Source organism: Oxyura jamaicensis, chromosome 3 (assembly GCF_011077185.1).
Source record: "Oxyura jamaicensis isolate SHBP4307 breed ruddy duck chromosome 3, BPBGC_Ojam_1.0, whole genome shotgun sequence".
NCBI lineage: Eukaryota > Metazoa > Chordata > Aves > Anseriformes > Anatidae > Oxyura > Oxyura jamaicensis.
The window spans coordinates 28811039-28831924 of NC_048895.1; the positions used below are offsets into that span (position 1 = coordinate 28811039).

At 37.3% G+C, this 20886-nt stretch overlaps 1 protein-coding gene across 3 annotated transcripts in view; it reads left to right on the top strand.

Moving 5' to 3' along the window:
- The window catches only part of BABAM2 (BRISC and BRCA1 A complex member 2), a 168112-nt gene that overhangs the window by 24147 nt on the left and 123079 nt on the right, over positions 1–20886 (top strand). For all 3 annotated transcript variants that reach the window (XM_035320764.1, XM_035320766.1, XM_035320765.1), the window contains exon 4: positions 7361–7455. In XM_035320764.1, the coding sequence (XP_035176655.1) occupies positions 7361–7455 (95 nt within the window). The remainder of the gene's footprint in view (positions 1–7360; positions 7456–20886) is intronic.

Here is a 20886-nt window from a genome sequence, read left to right on the forward strand (position 1 = left end):
TTTTTTTTTTTTTTTCTTTTTTTTTTTTCCCCTCCTTCTCGTGTTCTTCACATTTTCTTTTTCAGGCACTGATGCCTCCCTCTCTCTCTGTCCTTGAGTGCTGTCATCTGAAATTTAACGGTGATTAAACAATGTGTTGCCCTTGTGATGCTACTGTTTTCTGTGGCCTCTTGAACTATAGTATTTTCGTCTTCTGTCTGATTTTCACTGTTTTTGTGAGTAGACTGCAGCTTGGGGTTCTGCTGCTACCACTTTGTTAGGTTTCCTTCATCCTGAAGAATGTTTCTTTTGTCTCATTTTAAGCTTAGCCTTTCTTTTTGTTTTCTTGTTTCTTCTTTTTTCGATCCTGATTTCTTTTTCTTAGCTTCTTACAAATTTTAGTAATAATCCTTAGAATGAGAAACCACTCTTGGTGTCTCACTAAATATTCCTAAATTCCTCACTAAATATGCCTAAAATATTCCCCATAATACACTTTGCAGAATTTCAATTGGTTTTCTTCCTTTGATGGCAGTATCTCAGTAAGCTTATCTAGTCTTCCTGTGGCTTTCTGCTTTAAGGAAGTAATAAGAAGAACAGAAAATGAAAAATATAGAGGAGTACCTGGCCTTGTTGCCCTTCTAGAAACTGCTTTGCTAATTTTATTTGCTAAACACTGTGTATACTGCCAGCAAACAATTGGAAAAATGATTTTGCAAATAATCTTAAGATTTGCATAACCAGGTTGCTGCAGTGTGTATGTCAGCCTTCTGTGCAGCATTGGGTCATTAGCACAGGCTGTGGTTTAGTTGAGGCTCTTGCAGGAAGGACTTTTTTATACTTATAAAATGCTTAGATTATACTTAGGTGATAGCATTATTTGCATGAGAAGTGTCTTTTTGTTGGGTCACCCGAGGTACCAAAGATTCTCCCTGGCAATGTGTCTTCCAAAGAATTGTTGAGTCTTAATTTATGTGGCAAGAGTAATGAATGTTCTTTCTTTGGGAACCTACTAATTAATGTCAAATGGGAATGACTAATGGGAAACATCAAGAGATAATCTAGTCTTTTTTATATTTATTTCCTCTTAGACTACAAAGTTTTAAATACTTTCTCCTTTTAAATAAACACTTTCATGTCTAGCTCTATTACTATTATTGACACTTTTCCTTGTGGGGAAGGACTTCCCTTGAGCACGTAATGGGCAGAACTTTTTTTGCAGGTAAAAGACTTAAATAGTATATTTCTGCATCAGAAGAAATGACCTTATATTATACACCTACAAGTGTGCACTTAGGGAAGCTTAAGGCTTAGGTTAGGCCCCCATATTTGTGTTGTTGTAGTGCTTTTCTCCTTTGCTCTCTTCTCTTTTCTACTCCTGTTTGGGCTTCACTTACTGATGATTGTGCAGTCTGCTTGCTTCAAGGTAATCTTGTCCTTCATTTTCACTTTCCCTTCTTTCAGCTACCCCGGTGTCTGTTACAACTCTGGTGTTGCCTGTCTTTAATTTCTACCAACAACTCCCGTCTTTAATGTCTACCAGTGTCTTATCTCTTGCATTATCTGTTGCTCTCTTTTGTCCTCTTCACTTCTAGTACTAATGTTTTTGGGAAGGCAGTTGCCCAGCTACCTAAACGCAAGTAGATTGTAGAATAAGCTGCTTTCTTGGTCAGCCTGGGATCCAGCTCATTTACTTCATTTTTGCAGATTTGCCCATCCTCAGCCCTTTATGACAGCGGGCTATGTCTCCCTCTGTACATTGGCTAACACCTCTTTTTTTCCGTTCTTACAGCCGTATTTGTCAGTTGACGTTACAGAAATAAAAATATCCACAACCCTTTGCCACCCCCCACCCCCTAAGAACCAAATAACCATCCCACAAGTCCTTCCTGTATCTTTTTCCTTACAATGTCTTGATTGAAGAAGTGGGACTTGATTGAGTTGCTTAACTAGAGGTGTCTAGTACTGTCTGAGGTGCCTGAGAGTATCTTCCTTGGCCTCTTAAGCTGCTGATCCACAGGGCACTGATCTCATTAAAAAACACAAGTTGTACCTGCCATAGGTGTCTCAGATGCCCTAAGGCATCTCAAACGGCCCTAAGCAACACGGTTAGACAACTGACCCAGGCTCCTTGGCAGCTTTGCATGTGGTGGAATAGCACTACAGGGAGGAAGGGTGGTTTTTTATATACAAATACTTTTTAAAAATTGTTTTTCTTTTATGAAATGTTTTTGAGACTTTAATGCTGATTCCTGTGTCATTCTTCAGCTGGTATGTTGATTCACCTATGAAATCAGAAATTAAGCTTAAGAGCATCACGTTTCCTTGCTATCAGATGTCTCTAAACTTCCAGAATAATTCTGCCTTTTGCTAGAAAGAACTGTAAGAAATTTAAGCTATGATTGGTTTACTCTAGTAGGGTTGTATTTTTATGGCCAGATGATCAGGAGTCCCACAGTATTCCAAGACACGGTTTGAGGGTAGCTGTCATCCCATATGGGTCGAACTCCTTCTTCAACTGATCATTTTCAGGGGAGCTTCTGAGCTTACTCTACTTGACAGTGAATGGCTTGGCAGCAGCAACACCACAGCAAAATTAGAATTGTTCCTATTTCTTCTTCCAGTAGTAGTTCTGTGTTTACTAAAGTTGAACTGTTATTTCAGGAGCTATTTGTCTTTCTGTCAAAAAATTAATTGGTTTTATGGGTAGTGTATTGCTACTATATTTGACTTAAACTGTAGAACAATAGCCTTTAGGGTAAAATCCAGTGACAAGTCAGCAGGTCTCCAATGGTTCATTTAAATCCTTTCATACTGTTGACTACGCTGACTGTCTTGGTCACAGATCATAGTGAATAACTGATTCCTTTTCTACCCGTAAAGACAATTGCCAAGGGCTGCTTTAGGTAAGAATTTGATTGTAGAAGGGATGGATTAATGTCATTCTACTTACAGTCTTCTTAATATTCAACAAGAACAGTTTCTTTATTTTCCCCAAACCGATTCTCTACATAGGATTGGTCTCTTGCTTCAGCATTGTTCCCTATTATCTGTGAACGCATTTTGTGATTGAATTACACTTGGATTTTTTTTTTCATTTGTTAAAAAGCAAAAGGATTGTTATCCAACCTATGAAGTACATTCAAACTGGTCTTATTCCAGGCTGCAGTGGAGATGCATTCATTGTATATGCTTAGTGCTGACTTAGCTTTTTCTGACCCCAAGAATTTCTGAAGGATGTAGGTATCCCTTCAAAAGTAAAGTATGTGGATATCTAGGTCAGTAATTGGTATGTTGATTCCTAATTTTTGCCTTCTTTAGGTAAACAGAGATGTAAATGCTGTGGTACTAGCAGTATGACATCTTTCTGTACTACTAAATTTACAGCACAGTTTAAAAAAAAAAAAAAAAAGTGAAGTTATCAGGAGAGAAAAACTGTATATAGGATAGGCCAGTGGAAAACAACTATAAGCATCTAAGAAACTTCTAAGCTTCTAAACCTTTTGTTAGACTTTTGTATTTTGCCTGAGCAGATGAGCAAAGAACTCCATGTGTGTGCTAAAAGAAAATGATAGATTTAAGTATTAATATTTCTATCTTTTTGTCTGTTGGGAGCACATTAACTTTTCCTTTGAAATTCTGTGAAGTAAAATATTTCAAAATTTATTGCTATTTGCCTGAGGAGAGAATATGAAGAATAGTGGATAGTGAGAAGTGAATTTTGGATACTGAGGAGCAAAAAGATGTATAAACCGTCCTTTTTCTTCTAATTTATCTTTAACTTCATGGCTTTAACTTTATTGAATTAATTTTAAATTCTGTAGTAGTATTTAATTGGAAATATAATTTCATTGAAGTAATCATTGGCTAGTGTATCTATAAAACTGAGATAACTGGTCCGAGTGTGAAGGTTGTGCCTGCGTTGTTCTTAAATTGGAATGGACATGGTCACTGATGCCCTGGGACACTACACGTTTGCCTTCTGTGAAGGGAATAACAGCAAATAGAGTTGAAACTTCAGAGGAAGGACGTTCTCAAGAGCTGGGGATGCAACAAAAGGGATATTTGTTTCATTTAGACAAGATGGGGAGAACACAGGGTTATTTTGATTTTTTGGTATTTATAGTTTCAAAAATAAAACGGTAGCCATTCTCAAACTCTGAGCACAATAATTTTGCAAATGGCTCTATTAGTTGAAAATGTTATGTTCTTACTCCAGTGCAATTATATTAGAAGATGGTAAGCCACAGGTAATATCATGTAAATATTAAATAAAGTAGCTTAGAAATTTTTCTACGTGGCCAGGACAAACTGGGAGATGGTGATTCAAAATACAAAATGTGTTGCATTTTTGCAATCTCACTGTAGAGACTAGTGTGAACGTCTATGTGAAGTAAAACCATATTTACTGTTGAGCTGACCATTGTGACTGCTTAAATACCTTTTGTGTGACTGGTCAGTGACCAGTTTAAGAACAACACAGGCAAATTTGATTATAAAAATGTGTTTTTAGTTTTTTTTTTATTTATTTATGCATGATAGCCTAGCCAAGCAAGCTGATAACTGCTGAGTTAAATCCTTTTTTTTTTTTTTTTTTTGTTTTGTTTTATTTAGCAAGAGCAAAACTCAAATATAGGATATATACTGAATAGTTTTTTGATGTCAATAGGTCACCAACATTTTTAAACAAAAATTTATGCAGAGGTAGTCACCCTGCTGATAGGGGGTGGTATGTCGCTAATTCTCAATGGAGGGAGTGTGACAGAAGAAGGTGGTCAAGATGAGCAAGTGAAAGAGGTAGTAGACACGTTTGGCCAGTTAGAGCTGTGATGTGCCTGACCTCAGTGCTGGCTCTCGGTGTGGCCATGCATCATATACCTCAGTGGGTCACAGAGGATGCCCTCCCCAGCTGTTGGACCTGCTCCCACAGCAGGGGTATGCAGCTGTCCTGAACCCCGAATTGTGTAAATTCACCACCAAGCATGTCAAACTGCTAGTGCCATCTTCCAGTGACTGTCATACCTGATGTGCACTGGATGTGGTGGTGTTCTGGAAGCTAGCATGTGTTCTCTTCACTTCTTATTGCTGGAGAACTGAGAGCACAGGTGGGAAAGAAGTGTTGGTACCTGCTCAGACATTCATATTAAACCTGCTGCCATAGCTTTCTTGGGGTTCACCTGTCCTTCGGAGTTTACAGTGGTAAATGCAGTGTGTGCCTGATCTCACTACTCTGAGCAGAGTCCCAGAGCCACCTCTTGTAAGGTTCTTTAATACTTTTTCACTAATCAAATATGGGGTATTACATAAAAATAGGCAGTTATTTTGGTTCTTTTCTTATTCTAAGCAGCTTTTTGTAACATTAATGTACTTGGAGTGCAGCTCCTGGTGAGCTGACTTGTAGCTATGTGCACTTAGTTCCCTCAATTCTGTTAAAGGAAAGATCCGGAGAATGAAAACCATACAACTAGCAACTGAATACCAAAAGTTTATGTTAAATGGGTTACATAGCATCACATAAGAACATCATGTTGAAAGCACACATACAATCATTTCTTTCAGGGTGCCATTGGGCTACCTAAGTCACAGGCCAGGCTTTTTCTTCGTGCTGTATTCTGAGTTACTTGTAATGCAGCTCTTCGTCTGTGAGGGTTAAGGAGAATGTATTAAGGTGCTGTCTCCTTCAACATACAGCCTCAAGAATTGTCTGCTCAGTACATGGAAACTGCTGGGGTAGTTGTAAGGAGCTCTACGCAATTCCTTCAGTTCTAGTACATATGAAGAAAAGGATTGAGTTGTGGTGTAGGAAAATCCAGTCTAGTGACCAGTAACTTTTGTGAATTCTTCATTGCTGTTTGACAGTTTAGGCAGTGTAGTAATTATTTTCTCTCAATATAGGTGTATTTCCTGTTACAAGTTTATGTAGTTTCCTCTAGGATTGGTGTCTATTTTGTTCTTATTTTAAATTGAGTGATTTTATTTTGACTGTATGGGGTATTTTAACTGGCAGACCTCTATTCTTTCATGCATCCCGTACTTACCTGTGCTCCTGATGTTTGTGAAAGGCAGGTGGGAGTGCAGACAGAAACCCACGCCATGCTCTACTGCATCGCATGATCAGTGAATTTGTGCTTTTGGAATGGTGCAGTGGAGCATACCTACCCCAGACTGACTATTGGCTTCTTGGTCATGAGCCCTCACCCTCTGCAAATTAATCTTTATAGCATCCTTGCTTCCAGCTAGAGCCAAGATGTATGTTTACAGAATATTGGTAATTAAAGCTGTCACATTGAGGGTCTTGAGATGGTGACATTACTGAGCATGCAATGTGGCTGGGTAAGACTTGTTAATTCAATGCTTTTCTCCACTTCTGTATTTATATTTGTTAGGGGAAAAAAAAAAGTGGCTGTAAGTTCTCTGAACAGAATCATTTTTAAGGGTACCAAAACCAGTGATTTTACCTTGCTGTGTAGCTTTTGAACAAGTTACCACATAGTAGGTATTGACTTCCTCCTTAATGCCTGCTCTTTGTGATACCTCACCAGTCTGCTTTATGCAAAAGCTCAGACTTTTTCATTCATGTCTTCTCTACCTCTGAATCACTCTTTCCTCTTGAAGAAGTGATGCTAGATATAGCTTTTCTTGAATCGTGGGTGTTGTTTTTTTTTTTTTAAAGCTCACATGAAAGTGACCTCTTCTTGCCCTATCTAAACTCTGAAGTATGTTTATTTCAACCTAATTTTTTTTGAACTATCACACTGGTAGTTAATTGTGTATCTTGAGACACCAGCAAGATGCGAACTTGGTGCAAAGCTGTGATGAAGTTTTTTAAATTTTTAGTTAATTTTAGCCTCTCAGGTTAAATGCACGATACTGCATTTTTCTTGGCCAGAATTTGGATAATTGGAACGACCTCTATTGAACTGCTTGTTTTTCTTCCTCAAAGCTGGGGATGGAGAGACAAAAAGAGGGAGTAAGTACTACTAAACCTTAAAAGCTACAGTATTTTGAAAATCGTAATCTCAGTAGTTTACATCTGGGTTTTACTCAATATTCAAAACAAAACAGTTACTTCTAAGAATTTTTTTTTTAACTCGGTGTTTTGAGGCTATGATCAATAGTCCTTTGAATTACCATTTGAGATATGAAGCAATAATGTATTTCATGTTACAGTGCTTGCAGAGGAAGAAGAAGCAGTGCTTCAAGAATTTGACTTTATCCCCCAAAACATCTGATACTTGTCTTGCATGTAATCATTTTGTAAAAATTGCAGGGATGTGTACCTGAAATGTGGTTATCAAATTTTATATAAAATGTGTATCCCATATACAGTATTTTTATAAGCACGAGGGTGCAAACTGTGTTTTCATTTACTGCTTTTCAGGGGATATAATTTTCAATGCTCACTATCCTGACCTGCCACCGGATTTTATCTTTGGAGAGGACGCTGAATTTTTGCCAGATCCTTCTGCCTTGCATGTAAGTACTTTGCTGTTTGAGAACTTCATACCATGCAAAGAGACTTGTAGAATAGCTTCAGCAACAGGAATTTGCTAATAATGCAGAATAAAGAACAAAAATAACCTTTTATCTCATTGTCATGTGAATATGAACAAATTGACTTTTAATGTGATTTAAACTTGAATACATAAATGTAATTTTATACTGTAAAGTATTTTAATCAAGATGATTACATTTACAAAAACTTCAGTTTCTTTTAAAATATATCCATTTAATATCTGACCACCTTAAAAGATCTTTTAGCAAAGAAGATTGAACATCAATTGTGTCTTTTAAAAGCATTCAGTTGCAGAAAAAGTAGCATAATGTTGTACAGTAATGTCGATTCTGTTTTCTCACGAGGAATGGTAAAACCAGTATGTATGTTGTTGGAAATACTGGGGCAGAGACAGAGCTATCTGCTCATATGGGTTCGTTAGGGCTACCGTAAAGACAAAGAAATGCACCTAAAAAGAGGTGCGAGGGTCAAAAATTAACTTAATTAGAAAATCTTTTTACACAGTCATATTACTATGGAAGAAAATACACCGCAGCCTGAAGCCAATGTACTGTTCACTATTCAAATGTACTGTTCACTGCCAGTCCAAACTGATAAAGTCCTGTTTGAAGAAGCTAGCCTTGGTTATGCATCTAAAGTGTTTCTCTGACTCAGAAGTTACCTCGTAGTTACTAAAGGAATGTTTTGAGGTATTTTTGATACGCAAGGTGTTTTTTTCTTTACTCTCCTTTTTATAAGGTGAGTGTCATATTTCTTTGCTCCCCTGATCAATTTCCTGTGACGCTTGCAAACTCCTTTGGGAAGGAGCTGGATGCTGTTGAATAGTTGTCTAATTAGGCTCATTTTTAGGACAGGTTTTACTTTGTACGACAATTCTAGAACTGTTTTCACAGTCTTTAATTTTCCAGTTCTACTCTTTTTTTCTTTTTCCAATTTTATTGTTTCACAAAGTTAAAACTTCTGAGAAGTATTCATAGTAGCAACAGTTCCTGCAGTTGTTGTTAAGGGAAGAGGAGCACTTTTAATGGATAACAAACAGCAAATGATATTAAATGTTCAGAGAGAATCTGGGGCATCTTGCAGAAATAACGTTCAGGTGGAGAAGCTTGCTAAGTGTTATATGGTGCTGTATTTCTCACGTGAAGAGAAGCCACTAGTCATAGTGATCCATTGGGAGAGACCCATAAGGATAAAAACATCTTTAGTTTTCCTTCTTTCTTACATGGCTCATTAAGTCTGTCTTTTGGGAGCATTGCTTTTCTTCTGCTTAAGCCCAGAACAAACTTCTTACCCTTTTTGTTTGAAAAGAGCTTGAAGACCCGTTTACTCCTTGATGCGTAATAAGATATTTACTAGCCTATTTTTAAAATTTAAAACAAAACATAAGAAATTGGCAACCCAACAGCACTTCTTTAGTCATTATGCACTGCAATAGTATTCACTATGTTAATGTAACCTTTTTTGATAAGGTCCTTGGTCATTCTGCTCCAGTCTGTCCTGATGTTATCAGAACAAGTTATCTCCACTTTGCAGCTATGGTGTATCTTTGCTTTTGCATTTGCCTTTTAATGTCCAATGTGGTTTGCAGACTTATTTTCTCCAGAATGTTACATTAATGGTAACCCATTTATTGTGCTAAGTATTTTAATAACTTTGATTTTCCACATATCTCAGAGCTGTTTAATGAAGATGATTTTAATTGAATTTGAAGGTACTAGCAGCATTTTTTTAATGTGTTAACATACCTTTCTACTAACTATAAGTAAAAATAGATTAGCATGTTGAATACAATTCAGCACTCCTAATCTTCAGCAATCTACAAGTACTTTTGATGCAACAGTTCCTGCTAATCAAAACAGAATCTACAGTTCACAGAAGCACAGAGATGGTGTTAAATGAGGACTAAGTCCAGGGAGTCTTTAAGTAAAGAGTATGTGCAGCGGGATGTGTGGGAATTCTGACGTGGGGCCTTCCTGCGCTGCTCTCGTCTGCCTGAATGTCTTGTTTGTCAAGCAGAAGTCATCACATGTTGTTCCACGGCTTGAGTCAGGCCTTATGTTCAACTAGAAATGAGAACCAGGTACTCTAGATTCTTCAAGGTTGTGTGGCTCTGATAGATGCTGTCAGGAGACTTCCCTGCCGAAATGTGAATGGCTGTACTGCAGATCACATCAGTCCCTTGTGCGGTTTCCATGCCCGTAGGCATATCTTCAAGTTATATTTTCATCTAAAGGCTATAAGGTGTTTGGTTAAGCAGCTGCTAGGCAGCTAAACCAAGATTCCAGAAGTACGGCGTTTTGAAAAGTAGATGCTCTATGTGAGGACTCTGCATTGTTTTTTTCAAAGAATACCTAAATAGGTGGGCTTGCACTGTAGTGAAGAGGTAATACATTGAGCACTCTTTTCTTTATGTGCAGAGCTAATCAACTCTTTTGCTGAAATGGTATTACAGTCACAAAAGTCAAAATGCCTGCTGAAACTGCTTTGCTTCTGTATCTCCAAAAAATACTGAAATCACTTCACTGTGAAACTCAGGCTGAGTCTCTTTTCAGCCCTGCAAAATCTGTGCTTTGTTGTGTGCCTTCCAGAAGTAGTTACTCAGCTGGTCAGAGGGCATGGTGTCTGTGTATTTTGATCTTCTAGAATGATGTAGAGATTGGTGTTATACTTCCTTTTATTTTAGTTTGTCATACTGTTTTAATTACATTAAGAGCTAAATTATTTAGGTTAGTGATGCTATGCACACTTGAGGCATTATTAAAAATAAACTTTTATTTTTCATTTTTATTAAAAATATCCTCAGCTATAGTATGCACTTGATGCTTCTGTGTATAGTATGCATAAATAAAATCAGCTTCTCAGAATGTAAATAGAAAAGTTCTTCCCTGCTCTAGTGTTTATTCATTTTGGATGACAAGTATTAGAAATGTATTTTAAAAACAACCTATGATTCACTCTGTTCTGATTAAAAATTCAGTTGGCACAAAACAAGATTAGTGATTGTGTACGGATGAGATTAATTTGGAGCTCATTACAATGACGCCAGTTTGAGTAACAAGAATTGTTTGTTATGTTAGCCTAGTTGATTGTTAATGTGAGCCAGTTAATAACTGAAGTGCTTATGCAAAATGTTAACCCCATTTTTCCAGTGATTTTGAAGTATATTCTGTTTGGCAAAGAGGAGACAGGGTAGTAGATGCAAGCTAGCAGTTAGTTTAAGGATTTGTTTTTTTAGCATCCTACATCAGGTCTCCAGCTAGTCACCCCAGAAAGGTTCTGCCCACCCATTGCTATTGAAAAGGCTTCATTAGCCTTAGTGGGGATGGAGGCAAGAGGACATTAACGTTTCCTGAAGCCCAGTAAGTGCCAAATGTGTCCTTATGGGCTAGTGTATGTGGGAATACTTACACTGCATTCACGTGGGAGGAGGGCGTTACCATCACAGCACTACAGAAAATGGGCCGCTGCTGCTCTCAGCCCAGTAGCTAGCATTGCAAATAGTTTTCCCTTGTTAATAGTGGGTACAGATTTCACTCGTTGTACAGTTGATTCAGCTAATTGTGCTACTTGAGTGTATTAGCTGTCATGCTATGTATCTTGTACAGAGCAATGTTTATTTTAAGTTCTTGCGTTTGGATTTATTAGGCTCCGTGGTATTTATCATACGGCCATATGACGACTGTCAGGAAAGCTATATTGCTTCTCTGGCTGTGCTCAAAATCATAATCGTTGTTACTGCCTTCTTGTTGAGCTAACTTTTAATAGGTAGTGAAGTGATTCCTTTAAATATCTCCCCCTTCTGTAGCTGCTCTTCATTCACCATCAGGTGCATGAGACATGTTGGACAGCATCAGTTGTTCCTATGCTCAGTGTTTTTTTTTTTAAAAAAACAACCCTTGCATTAGCTAATGACATTTGAACTATTTTGTTCCCAAAGGCCTGGCTGTTGTATTACTGGCAAAGGTGCAGGTGCTTATTACCTGTTTTAGTATGAAAGCCCCTACATAAGGGCAAAGGAGTATGATGGCTTTCAGAATATGACTTTAAAGTTGGGGTTGGGAGAGTTCTTTGATTTGTCTGGGAAATGTGTGGGTGAGTTCAAACTGCTTTAGCATTGCCATCCCTTCTGCTTGCTGTATTTGGGATGTCAGCAGAGATTTCTGTTCTTGGACCACTAGCCTACCGCTCTTGCACTAAAAGCCTTAAGTTACCCTGGTTTTAGCTGATAACAGGGAGTTTAAGTGAAATGGAATGCAGGACTGGGGTCTGGATTTTCATTGAAGCTTTCTTCTTATTTTGAAATTCTTTTCTATTCAATTTTTTGTGTTTACTTTTCATTTATCTCTTGACTTCATACATCAAGATGTACATTGATTATTTATAATCCAGTGCTATTTACTGATTTTCCTACAGCAAATGGGAATTCTAAAACAAGTTTATTCCTTTCCTTCTATATGTGTTTCATACCATTGGAAGAGTACTTCTGTTCAGCAACTCTCCCAGCATCCCAGCATCAGGACCTTTTTGCTGGTGGTGTTATTATTGTTGGCATTTATGGTATGCATTTTAGCCGCCCCCCTCTCCCTGGCTTGTTTTTGGAAGAAGGAATTATGCTAGTACAGCATTCCTGTATGGGCCAGACCTGAAAGGCCCTTATTTTGGATGTATTTTGGTCAGGTTTTGTTGCCTGAGTTCCACACAGTTTCCCTGCACAATCTTAATTTGTTTCCTTGACCTGACTAGAGGCGGGGGAGTGGTATCATAAACCAGGCACAGGTTTTCTGCCTCTTATTTGCTGTACTTGTCCTGGGTGGTTTAAAATGACAAATCCCCCAGGAGGATCATGGTGGGAAGGCTGGTGGAGTCCTTGGGAAGCCTGGAGAGTTTGGCCCCAGCTGAGCCTGTGTTCTTCTGGCAAGTCAGATTATGTCATGAGCAAGAGCTCGGAGTGGTGTCTGGTAATGGTGCGGTAAGTGTGGAGGCTCTGCCAACAGGTTGACAAAGAATTCAAGAGAGACGACAGAAAACATGTTTTCCCTATTGCCTTTCCCACTCCTTTTCTGCAAGGTCTTTTTATGTTGTTAAATTATTCCTTTTTTTCTCCTTGGTTTAGTCTTCTGAATTTATTTACTAGCCTTTCCCTTTTGTTCCTTCTTTCTGTCCAAAATTGTTAATAATACTTTTGAGTCTGAAAGGACTTAGATACCTTATATAATTCTCTGTCCTATTCTACTCATGTAAAATTATTGCGTGCATTCACCTCACTTTCTTTTCCTTGATCATACAGTTCTATAGGCCAGAAGCTTGGACCAGAATAACAAGATGATTAAATCTTAAAGGCTGAAACAGATAATGAAGCTTATGTTTCTTTGTCTGTTTAGACTTGAGCCCAGAGCATTGGACTCTCAAGTTTCTGGATCTCATCTTGAATTCGTTTTAATTTAGAGAGGCTCATTTCTCTGGTGGGTGATATGGCTAAATATGGTTATATACTTATATGTGTATATATATCTGCTTTGCAGAAAATAAAGATCTTGCTATTCGTAAGGGTAATACAATAAATCCTAGTTAATCTCAGTGATTTTTCAAGTTGTTAGTTTAAACTACAAATACAAGGTTGGATATCCTGAGCTGGTTGTATGAAAGCAAAATGCCTTTTTTATTATTATTTTTTGGAAGTCTATGAGTAGAATAGTTTTGGTATTGATAATTCTTCCGTCAACCATCAAACTGATAAAAATCAATATAGTTACAACATTTTTTTGCTTCACTTAATTGAAATGTAATTTTACTTGCCTTGAACAATGTTGTGATAAAATTTGGAAAACAAAGCTAGTATTAGAGAAGTTGGCAAAAATTAAGGGATTCTGGCCCTGGTGTGTAATGTTACTGGCACAGTACACTCCACTTTCTCACAAGAACTCCAGAATATAAGAAATGGCTTGGCTTGAAGGCAACAGCTTGTTAGTTTTCTAGAAACACATCTACATGGTTTTATTTTTTTCAAAGGAAGAATAAAAAAAAATCAAATCTAGGACAGTCTTCCTGAATTGAGTGTACATTTAAATTCAACGTGATATGCCTATTGAATTCAAATTGTTGAGCCATGTTTCATTTTTCTGTAGAGACAGTCAGTCATTGCTTATGAATATGCAAGCGGAACAGGCTTTTAAATTAACTGATTACAGAAGGTCAGCGCAAAATAAGTATTCTCTGATAATGCTGTTTTAGATTTGATTAAGTTCTAGGCTGTGAATTTTGTTAAAACTTAATTTTATTTTTATTTTATTTTATTTTTACCCATGGGAATAGTTAAGACCCTGCAGGTTCTTCTGTTCACAAGATACCGCTGAGGCAAAGAAATGTCTTTGCACACAAGGCTATTTTTAAAGGATCTATTATTTCCCTACGTGGAGCAAGATTCAAGCAATATTTTGTTTACTTTTTGCTGATCTAAGTTTCAGCTTGTATTTGTTTCAAAACCTCCTGGTTTTACTCATTCTTTACATGCTTGTATGCCTGCTTTTCCTCCCTATCTTCCATCTCGGTTCCTTAGGCATATCTGCTCTTTTTTTTTTTTTTTTTTTTTTTTTAAGGTAGCTACAGAAATCTATTTCCAATTAAGTTAACATCTTGTTAACTTTTATTTGCAGTATTACTGTTATCATTTTACATGAATTTTGCCATATATACCTGTCTTTCCAGAGATGCAGCTTTTATTTGCATGATGGAACCAAGTGAGTTATACTGCTTTTCAAGAAGGGACCACTCATTTGCGTTAATTTGTCCAATATAGTAGAGAAAAAAAAATAATTTCCGAGTGTCTTATCATTTACACAATGGTGTTTTCTTCAGGGACTGTATTTTCAAGGCTCTCTCTAGGCTCTCTTGTAGTACAAATATGGAAGTAAAATGCAAATGCTTCGTGTTGGATTCGTCAGTGAGATCCGCAGTAAGATATATTGATTTTAATTTATGGGATCTGGGGAGGGGATGGGGGGTGGAATGGTTAGAAGAAACAGTTCTGTATATGCCACCCAAAAACAAAAGCTTGAGGGATGTTACTGGACCATATCAAAAATATTAGCTGTAGCTAAAATTACTGGTTTTCACAGGAAAGCAAGAGCCAAAGAACTGATAAGAGTGAAAAACTTGCTATTTTAAAAGGGCCTTTTGATGTAAAGCTTGAATATTGAGACAGTGGGCTGCTCTCTGGTGCACTCGGGGTCTGACAACTTGGGCCTTTTCATGCCACCATCCATGCATGATGAGTAGATCTTTAGGTAAAAAATGTGCGTGCATGTGTCTTGTTTTGAAATTATATTTTTCTTAATGCTTTGTTCTTTTACCTGCCATGCTGGTTAGACACGTCCACCTCTGGTAACAGACTCCCAAGGGGAAAAAAGGCTGTGTGCTGACTTGGGTTAACTAATGATGAGGAGATTGGAGTCCCTGTCCCAGGATCTGCGTGTTGAGGGAATTCCTTCTCAGAGCAGGTAAAGGCCCAGTCTGGGAGAGGTCCACTGGGAGATCTGGAAAGGGACAGGTTTTGCTGTAATCCTTTAACAAAGCAGGACGAAAAATATCTTACATGCCAAGTCTTCAGAAGATTAATTAGATAGTATTGCACTCTCTCTCTTGTGATGGTAGGCAGTAGTAGCTTCTGAGTGTCTGATTATCTTGTAAGAGTGCTCTGTCGCAGAAGCAGACTTTCAGGAAGAGTACACAACTTCAGAATGCTCTTCTGGGCTCAGTGTCACAGTTTCTATGTTTCCAGAGCAGCCTTCCACAGCAAGGCATAGGAGTAATTTGCTGTAACCTTTGGAAGTTGTGTTCTCTCCTATTTCTGGTGAGTGGTACTTGAGAGGAAGCAATGCATTTATTCTCAGTGAATTCTGAAGAGTGTTCTGTTTGTCAAATTTACCAAGTGTTATTTTAGAATTGCACTGGGTATGTAATCATTAACCAAGAAACACACTGGCCAGTAGGAGAAATGATGGAAAATCATTTGGGTATACCAAATGTAAGGTACTTTACCAAAAGCAGAACTAAATTCTTAATATTCTATTCACGTGTTGTTCACTTGCAGTGTAGTTTCATGCTAATTCAAGGCCTTCAGGTATTTGAGATTTTGGTGAAGTATTTACAGGCTAATATAGTTTGAAAAACTATATATATGTATACGTATATATATATATATGTATAAGACTATCCCAAGTGTTGCTTTATGCAAACTTTCTATCTGTTGTACATAGCAGCAAGTCGAGCACAGCAGATCTGTATTCCTTCAGTGGTATTTACCATGACAGAAGTGCTCCTGAGTTGAACTGTTTTCATGCAATGTTAAGTCTTTGATGTTTGCTTGTGCCCAAAAATGATCATTTCAAGTATATCACTCCAGAAAGTTGTACCAGTGGTGCTTTGCGGGAGGGGGATAAGAAGAACCTGTGAAAATAGGATGACAAGTAGATGGCATGTAGGTTTACAGTGATTGATTTGAAACTGCAGCCTGTAGGATGTTTAAGTGCTGGCTGCTAAGAAACTGAAGCCTTTAAAGTTGTTATAACACTCCAGCCCTGCGAATACTGTGAAAAATATCTGTTGATAGAAAGATGTGAGCATATGGCAGATAATTATCCTGTGCCTTTTTCTGTGAGCAATTTCCCCGTGGTGGCCCATGAAGACTGTAGCAGAGCAGGAACTGAAACCAGATATCCCAGTTTGTAGACTAATACTGTAACCGCTGGACCTATATCTCCTTTGTAATTATATGGAGTGTAAACACTGGTATCAACCTGATCTTTCTCATTTCAGGTAAAAACTTACCCTGGGTATTGCTTTTAAGCCACCATGGGATACAGGTTGCGTGCGTGTGGTGTGCAGAGATATAAACAAAATGCAAATCTGTACTTAGATTATTCTTTATGGTAATTCTAGATGGAAGATGCTATAGAAATGCGTTACCACTGTTACAGGCCTGGGAGGTTTTGTTTACTGACATTTTCTTGTGAAACTTAATTTCTTGCTTAGAAATATAAAAGTACACTAACTTAAAATAAGATCTTGCTGTTGTTTCCTGTAGTATAGCCAGGAAAAACAGTTACAATCTGTCTTCTTTAAAATCACATTCCTGGAAGAAATTCTGGCAACCTGGATATTTAAACACATTTCAAAGAAAAACAACTTCAGATCAATTAGAAATTATCGTATTTTCTTTGTGATAGTGTAGAATTATAGTTTGCTGCAGACATTGCCTGAAGTTATGAAATAAGCAATGACTTGCGACAGTGGCTGTGAAATAGCTGCTTATTGAAAAGTAGGCACTTTGGATTCTGAAGGAAAGGGGGAAAGGGTAATCACTGACACTGAGTAGTTTGCATAGGTTCTTGATTAGCTTTTTGAAAGGACACAGGAAAGACTGCAAAGCACAAAATGTTCCAAAACAAAACTTAAATGTGGTTACTTTGCCAGAAGTTGAACATTGTGGCTACCTCGGAAAGCTAAATTTTGCATGGCTTTCCTAGAAGGGCTGAGAAGGTACTCTCTGCTTTTTTTTCTTTTTTCACTTGTCTTACCTCGTAGAAGATCTCATTAAAAGTGATAATGTCTGGCTGCAAATTTTGTTTGTCTCTTTTTGAAATCCAGTTGGTATCATTGGTATTTATTCAAATGAATTGCTGTTGAAATGGCTTAGATTGCATTCTCTGTGGGTGGCCTTATATCTTAACTCTGCCTCTTTCTGTACATTTGAAGTGAATTGATTTTTCTCAACATTTTGGTCTTATCTCATGGTCCAAAAACCTCGCCCTATCAAACTGCTGGCTTATAATGCGGTCAGCTTCTGTCAGTAGACAAGATCAAAGAGCAAGGGCAAGGGAATTTGAAGATGGACTTCTGGTCCTTAACAAAATTGGTGGGGTTTTCTTCTTAGTGAAATGACGCTCTTCAGTGAGCTTGTTTAGTATCTGGCAATCTTCAGAACAGATCTCCTGAATCACTTTGGACTTTGCTAATGTAGACATAGTTTAGTGGTCTGCTAGTCTCTATATAGTAACTGGATGCTGTATTTTCATTTATATTGCCACACAGCACATGAGGTTGAGAGCAAAGGTAGTGGATGTACATGATATTATTAATTACTCTGAGGTCTAAATAACTAATTTCTTGAAAGACTTCTATGCGTAACTGAGTCCACCAAGTTAGCAATTGCAGGGGAAGCTTCTGTGACCATAGAATGTCCACCTTCCTTCTGGTGAGTTACATGCAGATGGATAGGTAGTTAGTGGCCAGCTTCTGTATGACCGTAGCTAGCTGGCTACCCAGTGAAGTTTCTGGAATCTGTTCTCTGTCATATGGAAGATCAAACTCCCCTACTTTTCCTGTAGAGCTGTGTAATCCCACTATTTTGAATTAATTCTCCAGCTGGAAAAATGGCATTAGCCATCATAGAAGACATTACCAGGTTTCAAGCTCCCCCCAAAATGTGCAGTTATCTTCTCATGCTTCTAACCTGCTACTATAGTAAATAAACTGCTCAAGATGAGGTAACAATTTCCTTTTTTAGAAAATTAAAGTTACACAAGTTGTAGTCTGGCAAGCTGAAAACTAATTGAAAGGTTTAAATTAAGATTTAAAGTGTGGTGTTGCTCCTGGCTGTAGTGGAAATTATGGATGGAAATGTGAGTGGTGCCTAGACAGAAGAGAATTGTTTAATTGAGCCTCATCCGTGGGCTCAGAAGAGAGGCAAATGCTTCCACAACACAGTAAAAAAAATAAAATGGTACTAATATTAAAAGTGGTTGCAACCTCTCTGAGATGTGCATCTATGAGTGGGCACGGGCATGAACACAGAACTAGTGGTGGATGCACCGTGTGAGTTGATTCATGGCTGTATTTTGTTTTACTGGCTAACTTTTGAGTAAGTTAGAACTTTCACTGCAGGGTTCATTTAAAAATATCTCTTGGCAAACAGAACAAGGAATTGGATCCAAGTGTGGATTTCTTTATTTTAAATGCATTACTGATTGTTCTGTAAAATTTGATTAACTCTCTGGAAAGTCTGCAGAAATCTCATTTAAAATTAGAGAAGATTTATTGAGTGAAATATGTAATTTAGAATACTGTCAATACTACAGTCAGTGTGCTCAATTCTTTGATTAAAAAATTGATTTTTATAGCAATTTTATAGCAATGTCAGTTTAAAAATGTTTCTCTTTTCAGCATATGTGAGATTTGGTTATAGTGATATGAAGATATACATTTTGTCAGAGACAAAATTAAAGATCCTAGTGAGCAAAACAGGAGATACAGATAAAAACCATGGAAAACAACATGTCTTCTGCTGTATACATAATTGCTGGTTATTTATTTAATTGGGTTTTTCATACCTGACAGGCTTTAGCAGTGTGGCTGTAGAAAATGAGGTTATGTGTGTTTGTGTATTTCCAGGATTTTTCTGAAGCAGCAATGACTAAAACTCTCATAAATTTGAATTTGCATTCAGAGCATAGTTCTTATGCAATTCTTTGTGGCAAAACTTGGAGCCATGGAACAGAAACACTGGAAGCTCACTTTGGTCTTCTCATGCTTTAAGTATTTTAAAATATTGTTTCTTATGAAAACTGTGTTGGCCATGGTTGGAAAACAGGCTTCAGGCAAACAATCAGGCAGAATGAAGGAGACACACTGCCTCTTTTTTCGTCTTCTCTGAAGCCTTTAGTTTAAGATTTTACCTATTAAAACAACTTCCAAATGCTACTATACAATACTATGTTGCTAAATAAAATGTTATTTAGAACATCCTTTTATCTCTAAAGAAAGAGGCCAGTTTACCACTGCTCTCATTGACTTAAGTGACAAATTTTTGTTATGTTCTCAGGAGAATCCTAATGCTGAAGCTGTGGTGATTAGGATATTCTACAAGGGATCAGCTTGATAAACATCAGATTCTGATTTGGTTATGTTTCTACATTGTATGTTATAGGTGGTTGCTTACTTGCTTTGATTTCAAAAATAAAAAGACTAAAGGAGGTATTCTTTGAAGCTGTGAAAGAGCAATATAGCATGTGTTTTTGCCATGCTTTTGAAATTGGATAACACTGAAATGGTTGAAGTCTTTTCAGATGAATGAGCAGTGCTTAGGACAAATAACACTTAAAGATATGTAAAAAGATTTCACATATAAGTAAGTAATTGTATTCAGAGGAGTTTGTGTTTAAAATTCGTAAATTTAGATCTTCTGAAAGGAACAGTACTTCCGAAAAGTTAACAAAGTGACTAGAAATGTCATGGCCAATTGCCAGGTAGTAAGTACTACAATAATATAACTATAAATTTAAGTAATAACATATTTAAAGCAGAACCTTTGTTATAGAAAACTTATGCGGACACAGTATTTACTCTTGTGTCTGTGAGAATGCATTGGAATTGCTGGGTGGTGGGAAGTTAGGTTTTTCTTCAGGCAACCTGTATTTATAACCGGTTCATACTTGGACTCTTCAGTTGCTGAATGGTAAGTATTTGGTAAAGATCCTAGAGTCAAATCATTCATTTTAATTCCTGTAGCTGTAAAGCAATGCAACGTAAACACTGTTTTTAATGCAGCATTCTTGAACTCTTTAAAGAGAGCAATACCGCGGCCCCACGCTGGACAAATGACAATGGATTTCCTCTTGCTCTTTTTTTGGTCGTAGTGTAATGTTATTTAAAAAACAAAAGGTACTGTCGCATTTAGGTCAGTTATTAAAATATTGTTGGTCATTTCCTTTGACAGAACATTTCTATTGTGTTATAGCAGTGTCATTAGGAGGAAAGGTTATTCCCACTTGTCTGGCTGATATCAATACATACTGGCATATTACATCCTCTGGCTTTCTGGAAATGCTTTATTTGAGCAGGAGCTTGGGAACAGGAAATTTAAGGTTATGCACAGTCTGGTTTCAGACTGCATGATACAAAAATGTGTTTCCTAGAAGACGCTGTCTACCTGACAGTTTTTCTCTAGTGTTTTGTAGAATTGGATAAGCTTAAACAGATTCCAGTCAGGAGTAAATTTATCAGCTGCAGATAGAAGATATGATAGAACAACGCTTCTAGTCATTCGTTAGTATGGACATGAGAGGCTTACAGAAACTTCGTTACCATCTCACCCATTCACCAGTTACTCTAGAATATACTACATGTTTTCAGATATATGGCTATACCAATATGCCCATTTTTATAGGTGCTCTTACTTCCTCCTACATAGGTAGGAGGAAGAAGACTGCTTTCACAAATTAGACTTGTGAACATCACAAATTAGACTTGTGAACATCACAAATTGCATGCTGAAAATGAAACTTACGTTGATAACAGCATAACATATGACATCAGAGGAAAACAAATATTAAGTT